At 45.5% G+C, this 15,134-nt stretch overlaps 1 protein-coding gene across 1 annotated transcript in view; it reads left to right on the forward strand.

The window, feature by feature from the left end:
• The window catches only part of LOC127427370 (sodium channel protein type 4 subunit alpha A), a 94,458-nt gene that overhangs the window by 60,087 nt on the left and 19,237 nt on the right, over positions 1-15,134 (forward strand). Inside the window, exons 9-15 of the mRNA XM_051674940.1 lie at positions 1,009-1,150; positions 1,242-1,442; positions 1,597-1,758; positions 1,872-1,992; positions 2,388-2,626; positions 3,739-3,912; positions 4,016-4,372. Coding sequence (XP_051530900.1) covers positions 1,009-1,150; positions 1,242-1,442; positions 1,597-1,758; positions 1,872-1,992; positions 2,388-2,626; positions 3,739-3,912; positions 4,016-4,372 — 1,396 coding nt within the window. The remainder of the gene's footprint in view (positions 1-1,008; positions 1,151-1,241; positions 1,443-1,596; positions 1,759-1,871; positions 1,993-2,387; positions 2,627-3,738; positions 3,913-4,015; positions 4,373-15,134) is intronic.

Raw genomic sequence — 15,134 nt, forward strand, 5'->3', positions numbered from 1 at the left:
AAGTGTAACAATGTAGGGGGAAAAAATACACACACACACACACACACACACACACACATACACACACACACACACACACACACACACAAAAAGCTAATTTGCGGTTTTATGGGTGACATTTTGATACCCTGTGTGAACAAAGTCAGAAAGTTTTAGTCCAATAGGATAACATTAACTAGCATTTTCATTTTTAAGCCCATTTCAGCTTTGTTTGTCCATACAATGCAAGTAAACAGGTGCCATCAGGCTGCTGGCTGTTTGACGGTCCAAAAGACATATTTAGGCAGCATAAAAGTAATTGAAGAATTGAATCGATACGTTTGGGTAAAAAATAAATTGATAATTAAAACTTTATTAACTTTAAAAAATCGCTTCCTGCCAGCAGTCGTCGCATCAGTGATGTAAGTACAATGGCGCATTCATGCGAGAAGTTGGAAGCGCACTCTTTGTACACAACAGAGGAACGAACATCATGTGAGAGTTAGTTCATTTCAAACAGAAACACAGCGCTAGCCAAAAGCAACAATTTATAGTTAAAAACTTTTTAATTATCAAATTGTTTCTTACACAGACCTAATGATTTGCTTCAGAAGACATTATTTGATCAACTGGAGTCATGTGGATTACTTTTATGCTGCCAAAATATGCCTTTTGGACCATCAAACAGCTAGCAGCCTTATGGCACGCGTTTACTTGCATTGTATGGACAAACAGAGCTGAAATGGGCTTATAAAAATCTTCACTTCGGTTCTGCTGAAGAAGGAAATGCATACACATCTTAGATGGCTTAAAGGTAAGTAAATCATGAGAGAATTTACATTTTTGGGTGAACTAACTGTTTAAGGTAACAATTGCAGGTTTCCACTTTTTAGAGTATACATTCTCTAAAAAATATACAAATTTGGATGCAACAATACAAATTGTGTACTGTTGGCCGACCTTGAGGACCGGTTTGGAACCACTGCCATAGAGGACCTTAATGGCATTCTTTGTCTGGTGTTTTATTAGGAAGTGCCCTGAAGGATACACATGTATGAAGGCTGGACGGAACCCAAACTATGGCTACACCAGCTATGACAACTTTGGCTGGGCCTTTCTTTCCCTCTTCAGACTTATGACTCAGGACTATTGGGAGAATCTCTTCCAGTTGGTCTGTTAACTAGTCATTTTTATGAATGTTCATCTGTTGGAAGAGTATTAGTAAATTAAATTCTTATTGTCTTGTTCATCATCTTGTTTAGACACTTCGTGCTGCTGGGAAGACCTACATGATCTTCTTTGTGGTGGTCATTTTCCTGGGATCATTCTACCTTATTAATCTGATTTTGGCCGTGGTTTCCATGGCATATGACGAGCAGAACGAGGCCACCTTGGCTGAGGCCCGTGAGAAAGAAGAGGAGTTTCAGAGATTGCTCGAACAGCTTAGGAACAAAGAGCAAGAGGTCAGGTGACTACCATATCATTTTACTTTCAAACACAGTTTGGACTCCATACTTTCAATTGACCATGTAACGTATATATTAAAACTCAAGCACTGTTATTCACTGATTTACATTGATTTATATTAGTTTATCTTAATATCTCATAAAATTATAGGCAGGCAGTAAAGCATCTTTGGCCAGCCAAACAACGCAAAATCGAGGATCAGACAGGACAGGTTCACTGCACAGTCTTGGAGGTGATGACGTTATACAGGACTGTAACAGCAGATCAGTGCCTCACCTCATTGTCTACAGAGTCCCCTCCTTTGATAGAGGGGTAACATATTGTTTAATTTATTTAATATTTCTTCAATCGAGATATTCTTTTAAAAATTGCTACTCCATATTGACATCCTTTTAGACTTCTGTACTGTTTCATTTATTCTCCAGTTATCAGCTGAAGAGGACCACAAGTCTTTGAGCTCCAAACACAGTATGCAGTACCTGGACCAGCCCAAATTCTCCAAAAAAGCAGCCAGTGCTATCAGTGTGCTCACTGCAATTATGGAAGGTACTATCTTAAAAAACCCTAAGCACTCCAAAACAGTGATGGCCTGTCAGAGGACTGAAAATGAAAAGTGAAACGATTGGACTTGAACTCCACAAGCATAAGACTTGTGAAGTCCCAGTAGCAGGAATTTAAATACACCTGGCTTGGGTAGGCAGCTCGGAAATTCCTAAACTTTGTCACTCTGCTGATGTTTAGTTATTCAATGGAAAGACTTCCCAGAAGAGTGGTGCTTTTGGGGGGGACCAACTCTTTATCAATGCAAATCGTTTTGAAGTTAAATGTTCAAAAGTTGTGGTGGTGCTTGAATGTCCTCACATTTTAGCGACATATTGAAGTTTAAAATACAGTAGTGTTTCTAATTTCTCTTTCCTAATTTCTCTAATTTGTCTCCTCAGAGTTGGAAGATGCCCAGAAGCCTTGTCCGCCAGGCTGGTATAAGTTTGTGGACATTTTTCTTAAATGGGACTGCTGCGCTCCCTGGCTCCTCTTTAAGAAGTGGGTTCTTTTTGTAGTGAAGGACCCATTTGTTGATCTATGTATCACCATCTGCATTGTGCTCAACACACTGTTCATGGCCATGGAGCACTACCCCATGAGTCCGGATTTCGAACATGTTCTGTCAGTGGGCAACTTGGTTAGTGTCACACACAGTTCATCAAATAATTCATAACAATGTAATCTTTTTGGAGCCCTTGTTCAAAAAAAAGAAAAAAAAAATGTTTCACAAGTTAAGCATCATAATTTAGTTGCCATCTTGCAGAGAATGATCCATAATCCATTCTCACTTACAGTACAATAGGAAGGGCATGGAAGCATTGTGAGCCTTAAACAAGGTTACAGTGGTGATTGTGATCTAAGTATCCTTCCAGTCCCTGGGTCACTCATACTTGCAATTGAACCTGCAAGCTATTAGCAGCGCAGGTTCTCTGAAATTATTCTAAGTTCAGTCATGAAACTCTACATGGCGCAAAGGTCCTTTGAACATGTAATCTGTTAGCCAATGAACTTGCGTACTCTCTATTTGTCTAACATTTAAATTGTTTGCAGATAAGTCGGTTTCACTACCGCACGCTATGAGAGTTTACTCTCTGTAACCCTCCTCTTCCCCAGCACCACAAGTCTAGATCTGCTTCATGTCATGTCTTACATGCTCAACACAGAATGTCTGTGTTTATTCTAGCTGTAGAATATTTGTGCAATTTTTAAAGAAAAGGAGGGACAAGTCAAAGTAAATTTTTGTGGTAATCAACATTATGCCACAAATGCTGGCGATTGGGCTTAACTTGAATTGAACCCGGAACATTCCTTTAAAGCTGATGTGTGTACATTTCCTCTATGTTAAAATTCTTTCTCGTATCCCAGCTTTATATGCAGAGTCAACTATAAGATAGCCATTTGTCAGTTTATTTCACCTAAAAGTGTATCACTATGGCTCTGTGGGGATATCACAACATTCTTTTGTTATTTGAACAACCTGTCCAGCCCGACACAGCAACATTAGCTGGGCTATCTGTTTGTATAACCAATGGAAGATGGGCAAGTTTTCTGGAATTTGTTTGAAAACAGTGATTAATTTTGCAATTCTGTTTGGTGGTGTTGTGGCGCAGAAATAAAACACTTCTGCTTTAACATCAGGACAAAGCAACAGCTGGTACAATCATTTAAGAATTAAAAAATTAAGGCATGATGATAACTCCATATTATTGTCCTGTTTTTAAACCAATACCATTCTTATCCTCAATCTAGGTATTTACAGGAATCTTCACGGCTGAAATGGTGTTCAAGCTTATTGCTATGGACCCATACTACTATTTCCAGGTGGGCTGGAACATATTTGACAGCATCATTGTCAGTCTCAGTCTGGTAGAGTTGGGACTGGCCAATGTCCAGGGCTTGTCTGTTCTCAGGTCCTTCCGTTTGGTAAGATAATTTACTTTCTCTGTCTGTGTGGGATTAAATGTTTAGCTTGGTTTGGTTATATGTGTGTTTTTATGCTTTTCTCTAACTGATGTGCTGGAGGTAGCTGCGAGTCTTCAAACTGGCTAAATCTTGGCCCACCCTGAGCATGCTGATCAAGATCATTGGAAACTCAGTGGGTGCTCTAGGGAACCTGACACTTGTCCTGGCCATCATCGTCTTCATTTTCGCCGTTGTGGGCATGCAGCTCTTTGGCAAGAGCTACAAGGACTGCGTGTGTAAGATCTCTGAAGACTGTAAGCTGCCTCGCTGGCACATGAACGACTTCTTCCACTCCTTCCTCATTGTCTTTCGTATCCTGTGTGGAGAATGGATCGAGACCATGTGGGATTGCATGGAGGTGGCGGGAGCTGGCATGTGTTTGGTGGTCTTCATGATGGTCATGGTCATTGGTAACTTGGTGGTAAGTGAAGCAGAGATTGCACATACATTATGAGAGTGAATTCATTCAAATATTCCTGCCAAAAAGCATAGGATTTGCTGATTTAGTTGATTTAATTAAGCTTGTTTTACTTAATTAAAAAAATTATAATGTTGCTTTCACTTTAAAGAATGTAGTGCAGACCAAGGTTCCTTGACCATTTGGTTTAATTTGATGTGAAAGCCATCTTCTGAGTCAAGGTGCACACCAAGGAACCACACTCAAGTTTTTTGGTTCATGTGAATGGCAGTGTGGTTTATGCACTGGTGTAAGGGACACCCCTGCAATCCGGAAAGCAAATAAACCTGAAACAATAAACAAAGCAACATGAATATTTTTCTCCATTTCTAACTTTCTGATTTCAAGCTTGGTTGCATTTTAATGGTGATAAAGAGCTTCCAATTGTATTCGGTTTGTAATGTTTGCAAATGATTGTAATATGTGTACTGTAACAATCGGTACAGTGAAGGCTTTTATCAAATTAGAGAGAGGGTGTTGCAGAGGGCAATGGTTAAAGAATTAAACTTATGGGCATCTGTTGTCACTGCTAAGCTGTAAATCTTTATAACTGTTTTTCTAAAGCTTCACTGGTCTCAAGCTTTAGCATAGCAACTGAGCTAACCCCTATTTTGAGCAGACTGATCACACAGTGAATTCGACAGAAGGTCGAAAGTTAGATCAGTAGTATTAATAGTACTAGATGTAAATGTGATCACAGTTACATTTACATTTATTCTTTTAGTACAGCGCTTTTATCCAAAGAAACTTACAAATGAGAAATACGACAAAAGCATCTCATCCTAAAGAGCCAATAATGTGAGAAGTGCTGCAGTACAATCTGAAATTGAACCATTTGCTCAAGTTCCACAAAAGTCGTGGTAACACTTTACAATAAGGTTCCATTTGTTAACATTAGTTAATGCATTAGGTATCGTGAACAGAGAACAATCTATTTTTTACAGCATTCATTAATCTTATATAAAGTTAGTTAATTAAAATACAATCGTTCGTTAGTTAGTTCACAGTGCATTAACTAATGTTAACTAATACAACTTTTGTTGTTAAGATTTTTAAAGGTCTTGACTTCAAAAAGGCAAATGGGCCAGATGGTCTTTCTGCATTTACTTTGAAAACCTTTGCAGGGGAATTAGCCCCTGCATGGGTGGACATTTTTCAGAGGTCCATTGATTCACACACTATTCCAGACAAAAAAAGCACAGTCCTAAAGAGCATAATGACTATCGCCCAGTTGCTTTGACCTGCATTGTGATGAAATTTTTGGAAAGGTTGATGGTGAGGGAGCTTAAGGAAGAGGTAAAGGACCACCTTGATCCCTATCAATTTGCCTACAAAAACAACAGGGACACTGATGCTGCCATCCTTACTGTGGTGCATGGCATTGAAAAACATCTAGAGCAAGGGTGTCAAACTCGGTTCCTGGAGGGCCACAGTCCAGCAGAGTTTAGCTCCAACCCTAATTAAACACACCTGAGGCAGCTAATCAAGGTCTTCAGTAGTGCTTGAAGATTACAAGGAGGCCTTTTGGAGCAGGGCTGGAACTAAACTCTGCAGGGCTGCGGCCCTCCAGGAATTGAGTTTGACACCCCTGATCTAGAGGATCCTCCAAAATCCTCAAGCTCTCCAAAATCAATAGCATGTCTGTCAACCCATACAGTATCAAGTGGTTCCACTAATTTCTTACCAGTAGGATTCAGCAGGTTAGGGTTATTCAGACCTTTCCGTGTCCAGGTTCATTAACACTGGCGTCCCCCAAGGGTGTGTAAATTCACCACTGTTATTCACACTGTACACTAATGAATATAGGAGTCACCATCCTGGAAATATTGTTGTAAAATTTTCAGATGATACTGCCATTCTTGAACTTCTGTATAAGGATAAGGACAGTCAACATTATACTACAGAGATTGCCAACTTTGTCAAATGGTGTAAAGAACACGGTCTTGTAATTAATGTTAAGAAAACTGAGGAAATGTTTTTTGATCCTACGTCAGTGGGCAACCACTCACTCATTGTGATTGACAATGAGTCTATTAGACAGGTTGCCTCATACAAGTATCTAGGCCTATTTATTGATAATAGCCTACTGTGGGATGTGCATGTTCATAACTTGTGTCAAAAAGTTCAGCAAAAAATGTATTTCCTTCTTAGGCTTAGACTTTTTGGAGTGGCCCAGAGGGTTATGCTTATGCTCTATCATGCCTTCACTGAATCCGTCTTCCTGTATGGCATATTTGCTTGGTCTGGTAATTTGGCAGTTACCCTCAGGTCCCAGCTGAACCGTCTGGTGCGCACAGCAATAAAGATGGTTGGTGTGAGTGACCACCCTTCCCTTCAGTCCATATTTAACAAAACTGTTCTCAGACTGGCAAGGAAAATTACTTTGGACCCATCTCATGTGCTCTATCCAGAATTTAAACTACTCCCATGTGGTCGACGTTTTTGCACTCCAAGGTTTAGATACAATCGCTATAAGAACTCTTTTGTCCCTTTGGCTACGAAACTGCTGAACTCTAATATGAATGACATGATTGAATGAATGTTATCAATGTGTTTGTCATGTTACACAGCGGCACATGTATGTATGCTCAAAACAAATTTCCCTCATTGGGACAAATAAAGTATATCTGATCTGAAACACTGTGGCTGTGTGACACTATCATAACATTGATATCTAATGTACTTTCTGATATTCTATGTACTTTCTAGCTCAACCAATGGTGTGAGTTCAGGGTGTGGCTACCTGTAATGATCTGTTGAGCCTGGATAATATGTCCAAAAAATGACATATTACAGAGGAAAATAAATTTTCCTTCGCCATCAACAGATATTAGAGTAAAATTTCGAAGACTTGCCAAAAGAAACAGAGGCAGAGAATTTTTCGACAACTATGCTCAATTATTACTACACAAGTTTGCTCTCACTGTCAGGCTCCAAATAATTTCCTAAGACACTTGAAATATGTATCTTTACAATTACTTGTAAACAGGGTGAAGGAATGATCTGAAATGGCTGATTACAACAGATTAATTATAGACATAACTGATTATTCCAAGATTTTTTTTTTCCAAAGGAAAGTGTACAGGAAGCCACCAATGCTTTTTTTTTTACATGAAACCTAGCCTGCTAACTGCATGTGCTTTATACAGAACAAGGATATTCAGATGAGCTTCTAGCAGCTGTGTGCATAGTAAGGCGCTGAATAAACTTCCTCTCATGTTAAATACAGAAAAGGAAATGGCCCATTTTTGCAAGCTAACAAAGGCAGCATTACATAGCATGACCCACTATGGCTAGCATACATTTTCACACTCACTCTTCATCTGATTACCTTCTCATGTACTGTCTTCAAGACAGCATTACAAGTGAGGTGCACATGTTTATTGCTGGCTTCTATTTACATCAAATGACTAGAGCCAGCAAACAGCGGTTCAGATCTGCTTAGAATCAGCTCAAATGAGTGTCTTGGCATGCTGTGACGAGGAGGAGGGTGGGGCCGGGCCATGAAGACACACGGCCGGCCCTGAATCGGGCTAATCAGTTGGGAGGGGGATAAAGACGAGCCGGAGGCACCAGTTCAAGAGAGAGATGCACGTGGTCACGCTGCATGTTTGTTTATATTGGTTAAGTTGAGTTTGACATTAAAACTTTGTTTACTGTTCAGCCGGTTCTTGCCACCTTCTTGCCCATCCTTATACTGTTACAGTGGTGCTGAAGCCCGGGAAGGAGGAGAGATGTGCTGTTGTGGAGTCCTTGCCGCTTCCATCTGCCAAAGGAGAAGCTGTGGCCATCTGCCTGGGGATGGAGGGGTCGCTGCCGGCTGCCGAGAGCCAGAACAGCTGCGGCTGTCTGCCAAGGAAGGGGAGGAGCGGTTCCATCTGCCAGAGGCTGGAGGACTCACTGTCATCTGCCAGGGGAGTAGCGAGCTGGCATCCAAAAGAGGGTGGAGGAGTGGTTGAGGACTGGGAGACAGCACATCCGGGAGCCGGCATACGTCCTGGCTACTGGCGTAATCTCCGTTCCCTGATGGAGGGAACGAGACGTTGTGTCGATGTAGTGACACTAGGGGTCACTCTTGGGAGCCCGAGACACCTCTGGTCTTTGATAAAAGGCCAATGAAAATTGGCGAGTGGTATTTGCATACCACTCCCCTGGACATACGGGTATAAAAGGAGCTGGTATGCAACCACTTTTTCAGGTTTTGTGCTGAGAGTTAACCGCACATGTCTTCAGCTCAGGGGAGGTGAAAGGCGCTATGCGCAAGCGATACACCCGGGCGGCTGTCCCAGACTTACCTGCTTGTGCGTGCCACTACACGGGACAAAACCGGTTCCACCCGGAAATTGTAGAACCTTGCAAAGGTGTTGGATGTTGTCCAGCCCGCTGCTCGGCAAATGTCTGTTAGAGAGGCACCCCTGGTCAAGGCCCAGGAGGCCGCTACCCCCCTGGTAGAATGGGCCCAAAGCCCTACTGGGGGCAGCACGTCCTGGGCATGATATGCCATAGTTATGGCGTCAATGAGCCAGTGGGCGATCCTCTGCTTGGAGACAGCACTTCCTTTCCGCTGTCCACCAAAGCAGACAAAGTGCTGCTCAGATACTCTAAAGCTCTGCGTGTGATCCAAATAGATGCGTAAAGCGCGCACCGGACACAGCAACGTCAGGGCTTGGTCTGCCTCCTCCTGGGGCAGTGCTTGCAGGTTCACCACCTGGTCCCTAAAAGGGGTCGTGGGAACCTTGGGCACATAGCCCGGTCGGGGTCTCAGGATCACGTGAGAGTAGCCCGGACCGAACTCCAGGCAAGTTTCGCTGACAGAGAACGCTTGCAGGTCTCCTACCCTGATGATCAGGTCATGCTTCCCTAAGGACTCACTGTCCACTGTGTCGTGGTGTGCCGCTATAGCGGCTACATACACCTTTAAGGTGGAAGGGGACAGCCGCCCTTCCAACCTCTCCTGCAGGAAGGAAAGCTCCGATCTGACTGCACATCTCTGGGGGTCTTCGTGTTGGGAAGAACACCACTTAGCGAACAGACGCCACTTAAAGGCGTGCAGGCATGCAGGTGCCTCGTAGAGGGGGCCCTAGCCTGAGTGATCGTGTCTACCACCACTGGTGGTAGACCGCTTAAGTCTTTCGTGTCCTGTCCAGGGGCCAGACATGGAGATTCCAGAGGTCTGGTCATGGGTGCCAGATGGTGCCCTGTCCCTGAGAAAGAAGGTCCTTCCTCAGGGGAATTCGTCGGGGGGGCTGTCGTGAGGCGCGTGAGGTCCGAGAACCACATCTGGGTGGGCCAGTAGGGTGCTACCAGGATGACCTGCTCCTCGTCCTCCCTGAACTTGCACAGGGTCTGTGCAAGTAAGCTCACTGGGGGAAATGCATATTTGCAAAGTCCAGGGGCCCAGCTGTGTGCCAGCGCGTCTATACCGAGAGGTGCCTCGGTCAGGGCGTACCAGAGCGGGCAGTGGGAGGATTCTTGGGAGGCGAACAGGTCTACCTGTGCCTGTCTGAATCGACTCCAGACCAGCTGGACCACCTGAGGGTGGAGTCTCCACTCTCCCCTGAGGGTAACCTGCCATGACAGCGCGTCCGCTGCAGTGTTGAGGTCACCCGGGATGTGAGTGGCTCGCAGCGACTTGAGGTGCTGCTGACTCCAGAGGAGGAGACGGCGGGCGAGTTGTGACATACAACAGGAGCGCAGACCGCCTTGACGGTTGATATATGCTATCGTTGCCGTGTTGTCTGTCCGAACTAACACGTGCTTGCCCTGGATCAATGGCCAGAACCTCCACAGGGCGAGCAGAATTGCCAGCAACTTGAGGCAGTTGATATGCCAACGCAGCTGTGGGCCCATCCATAAGCCGGCGGCTGCGTGCCCATTGCAAACAGAGCCCCAGCCCGTTTTAGAGGCATCTGTCGTAACCACAACATGCCTGGAGACCTGCTCTAGGGGAACACCTGCCCGTTGAAACGTGAGGTCGGTCCAAGGGCTGAAGAGGCTGTGACAGATCAGCGTGATGGCCACGCGATGTGTCCCACGGCGCCATGCCCATCTCGGGACTCGAGTCTGAAGCCAGTGCTGAAGCGGTCTCATATGCTTCAACCCGAGCGGAGTGGCCACCGCTGAGGATGCCGTATGCCCCAGGAGCCTCTGAAAGTGTTTCAGTGGAACCGCAGTTTTCTGTTTGAACACCTTCAAACAGGTCAGCATCGACTGTGCATGCTCGTTCGTGAGGTGCGCCATCAACGAGACTGAGTCCAACTCCAAACCGAGAAAAGAGATGCTCTGAACTGGGAGGAGTTTGCTCTTTTCCCAGTTGACCCGAAGCCCTAGTCGGCTGAGGTGCGCGAACACCAGGTCCCTGTGTGCACACAACATATCCCGAGAGTGAGTTAGGATTAGCCAATCATCGAGATAGTTGAGAATGTGGATGCCCACTTCCCTTAATGGGGCAAGAGCTGCCTCTGCAACATTTGTGAAGACACGAGGGGACAAGGACAGACCGAAAGGGAGGACCATGAACTGATACACCCGACCCCTGAATGCAAACTGCAGGAAGGGTCTGTGTCGAGGTTGAATCGGGACGTGGAAGTACGCGTCCTTCAGGTCTACCGCCACGAACCAATCTTGATGCCGGAAACTCACTAGAGTGCGTCTTTGCATCAGCATCTTAAATGGGAGTCTGTGTAAAGCCCGGTTCAGCACTCGCAGGTCCAAGATTGGCCGCAACCCACCACCTTTTTTCGGTACAATGAAGTAGGGGCTGTAAAACGCCTTCTTCATCTCGGCCAGAGGTACAATCTCGTCGGAAGTACCGGCGGGTGGGGCCTTGTGGCAGGGCGGAGCCTGAGGTGCCACACCGTGTCGTGGCCGTGCTGAGTTCAGGGATATTGAAGTACTTACCTGGCTCCTTGTGACCACCTCCGGAACAGCTTGGGACGGGGGAGGAAGAGACCTGTCTTCATGATCCGTGGAGACTGTCACATCAGGGGCGGACTTGTGCCACAGCTGGGCGCTCGGGCAGGGAGACCACCGCTGGAGCGCCAAACCTGCCAAAATGGAGTGGTGGATGGTGGTCATGATGACGGCCGTGCACAACGGGTATGTGACCCAGGGAACCACTCTTGCTGAACTCTTGGGTACCGCAGCCACTTGGGCATGCAGTGCAATTAAATGCAAAGGTAACAAAAGATTCTCCTCCCGGCCCTCCACCGGGGGATGGAGTGGTCTGCTTACCAGCTCCAGAGCAGCGGGTTTCATCATCCCTGGGTCGCCTGTCTCAGGGGCACTTCGAAGCCTTTCACGGGTTCTTGGTGGCCGTGAGACGGGTGGCGTCTGCTTCCTGTGGTGGGCTCCATGCCGGGGCTGGACCGCAGGGGCGGGCTGTGGTGGAGCCGGTGCAGTCACAGCAGGGAGATGCCCTTGGCGATGAGCAGACGGGGTGCGGGATCTTGAAGCGCGCCGGGGCAGGATGTGCCAGATAACCTCCGTCTGCTGCTTCACTGCTGAAAACTGCTGGGCAAAGTCCTCGACAGTGTCGCCGGACTGGCCAACTTGGGAAATGGGGGCAGCAAGGAACCGTGCCTTGTTGGCCTCTCCCATCTCGACAAGGTGGAGCCAAAGGTGGCGTTGCCCGCCCGAGAGACCGCGCTGTGACCTTCGTCGCCTGGAGAGCAAGGACGGTCGGCGAGCGCAGCTCCTGCATCAATCCCAGGGCGGAACTAGCCTCGTGCAGTTCCTTTAGCGCCTTGGCTTGGTGGAGTTGCAGGAGATCCATGGCGTGCAGGGCGGAGACTGCTTGTCCAGAGGCACCGTAGGCATTGGCCGTCAGGGACGATGTAAACCTACTGGGCGACCGCATCCGAAGGGAGGAGCCCAGCTGAGGCTTCCGCATCCAACTGGACGAGCCCACTCTCTGATGCTGCGCTTGAGAGCTCATCACCTTCACGGACTCCGAATAAGAGGTCGAACTCGCCATGAGACGAGCCGGCGGACTCATCCGGAAGCCCGCAAGTCCGTGGGGGGATACCCGGAGGAGGTGGTCCCATTGGGGTCCCCAAATCGCCCCCATTACTAGCTGCACTGGCTTCATACCCGTGGGTAGAAGGACCGAGGCGGGGAGCCTCTGGGGTGGCTTGCTTTCTTACGAAGGTAAGCCGCGACCGCATCGTTGCCATGGACATGTTCTCGCAATGAGTACATGACTCCTCTACAAATGCTGTCTCTGCGTGAGCAGCGCCCAGACACGAAAGACAGTGATCGTGGCCGTCAGAGGGCGAGAGATAACGAGCACAACCAGGAATAACACACAAATGGAAAGTCATCTTTAAAAAGTCGCGTCTTTAAAAAGACGTTCCGTGTGTGTGCCGCACTTTTAGAGAAATATGCTCTTTTTAGAGAAATATACTCTTTTAGAGAAATATACTCTTTTATTTCTTCCGAAGCGCCCAGGGGCATTCTCTGCAGTGCACCAGTGCAGAGGGGGGAGAAGCTGCTGAAATGCGCCGTCAGAATAGCAGAGGTGAATGAACAGTCGTAGGAATTCAGCTCAGTGAGGAGGAGGGTGGGGCCGGGCCATGAAGACACATGGCCGGTTCTGAATCAGGCTAATCAGCCAGGAGGGGGATAAAGATGAGACGGAGGCACCAGTTTGAGAGAGAGACGCACGCGGCCGCGCTGCATGCTTGTGTGTGTTGGTTTTAAGTTAAACTTTATGTTTACTGTTCAGCTGCCGTTCCCGTCTCCTCCTTGCCCATCCTTATACTGTTACACATGCATTAAATAAACATGTACAGCTGAGCTGAAGCTTGAGACCTTATCTAGGCAACTTTCCAACTAAACTCTATACCACTGGTTCTCAACTGGTAGATAGCAACCAAAAAATGGGTTGCAGGTCTGACAGGGTTATGGACTGCAGGGGAAAAATCAATGCTAAATGCCAATAAAAGTAATATAATGCAACTAACTATGTTATTGTGCTGTGTTAAGATATAATTAAATAAATAGGCTTCGCAAAAAGAGAACAGAAAATGGGGCCCTGGGTAGCTCAGTGGTAAAGATACTGGCAATCACCCCTGGAGTTCCCTAGTTTGCTAGTTCAAATCCCCAGGTGTGCTGAGTGACTCCAGCCATGTCTCCTAAGCAACCAAATTGGCCCAGTTGCTAGGGAGGGTAGAGTCACATGGGGTAACCTTGTGGTCACTATAATGTGGTTCATTCTCAGTGGGGAGCATGGTGAGTTGAACATGGTTGCCTATGTCTCTGTGGGAATGCACTCAACAAGCTACATGATAAGATGCACAGGTTGACACTCTCAGATGCAGAGGCAACTGGGATTTGTCCTCCACCACCCAGACTGAGGTGAATCACTATGCAACCACAAGGACTTAAAAAGCACATTGGGAATTGGGCATTCCAAATTGGGAGAAAAAGGGAAGGAAAAAAAAAAAGAGAACAGAAAACAATAGAAATATATTTGAATATTAGATTTTAAGGGCATTTTTGGGTCACCACTTAAAATAAAATAAAATATGAAAAAATAAAATATGAGGCCTGAAGGAAAACCAGTTGAGCACCACTGCTCTACACAACACATCAGCAAAACACTACAAATGAAAGAGCGCAAGGAAATCATATGAATTCTAGATACTGATATTAGTTGCATCTGCACAGTAAGTTTGATGGGCTGGATGTGTATGTGAGTGTGGTATGGGAAACCAAATATCAGTGGCCTCATTTGGCATGTAACTCTGAAATGCTAAGTGAAAATCACAATACCTGCTTCTACTGCTGGATTTCTCGGCAGCTTAATCTATTTCATACAGATGACTGATATGTTCTCAAATGGTCTGGGCATTTTGCACTAGGTTGTGAATGCCAAAAAATGTGTGGTGGAATGCTTTTGGGAATATTATGACTCAAGAAACATGACTAACAAGAATGAATGGGTAGTGTTGTATTTTTTTTAACCAAGAGATTTAATGCCCACATACCCTCACAAATTTGTGTAAAAATGTAAAAAAAAAATGAATATTATAAAATACAGCATCAGTTGATTGACTGTTGTATGCATTTTTTTTTTTTTTTTTTTTTTTTTGCGATTTTATAAAGATTTACAATAATTTCAATAATTTCTGTAATATCAGACTGATCTCACAGTGAAATCAGAAACAGGATGTTGATTTTTCTTTAGCTGGAATCAGTCAGTGCTCACTGAAATTCAAAACACTTCCCCCAGTGGCCAAAGCGGGAAGTGTTGTGGGCATATGGGCATGTGTATATTTTCCAGGTGAAATGTTCTCGGAGGGTCACCAAAAGCGAGTTTTGAAGCATTGTTTTCTGTTGTACAGGCTTTAATACAGTGAAGATAAATTTATCTTGGGGCAGTGGTGGCTCAGCAGTTAAGGCTCTGGGTTATTGATCAAAAGGTTGGGGGTTCAAGCCCCAGCACTGCCAAGATGCCACTGTTGGTCCCTTGAGCAAGGCCCTTGACCCTATTTGTTCCAAGGACACTGTATCATGGCTGACCCTGCACTCTGACCCCAGTTTAGCTGGGATATGTGAAAAAAAAAAGAATTTCACTGTATAATGTGTGATAAATAAATGTAATTATTATAAATGCATATTTTATCAACGGTATCCCCCAACTCAAACCCCAAACCTAACCATTAGTGGAGTAAAAATGTAATGTTAGAGGGAAAAAACCTCAGAATCACGCATGTCACTGATT

Source organism: Myxocyprinus asiaticus, chromosome 36, assembly GCF_019703515.2.
Source record: "Myxocyprinus asiaticus isolate MX2 ecotype Aquarium Trade chromosome 36, UBuf_Myxa_2, whole genome shotgun sequence".
NCBI classification, from domain to species: domain Eukaryota; kingdom Metazoa; phylum Chordata; class Actinopteri; order Cypriniformes; family Catostomidae; genus Myxocyprinus; species Myxocyprinus asiaticus.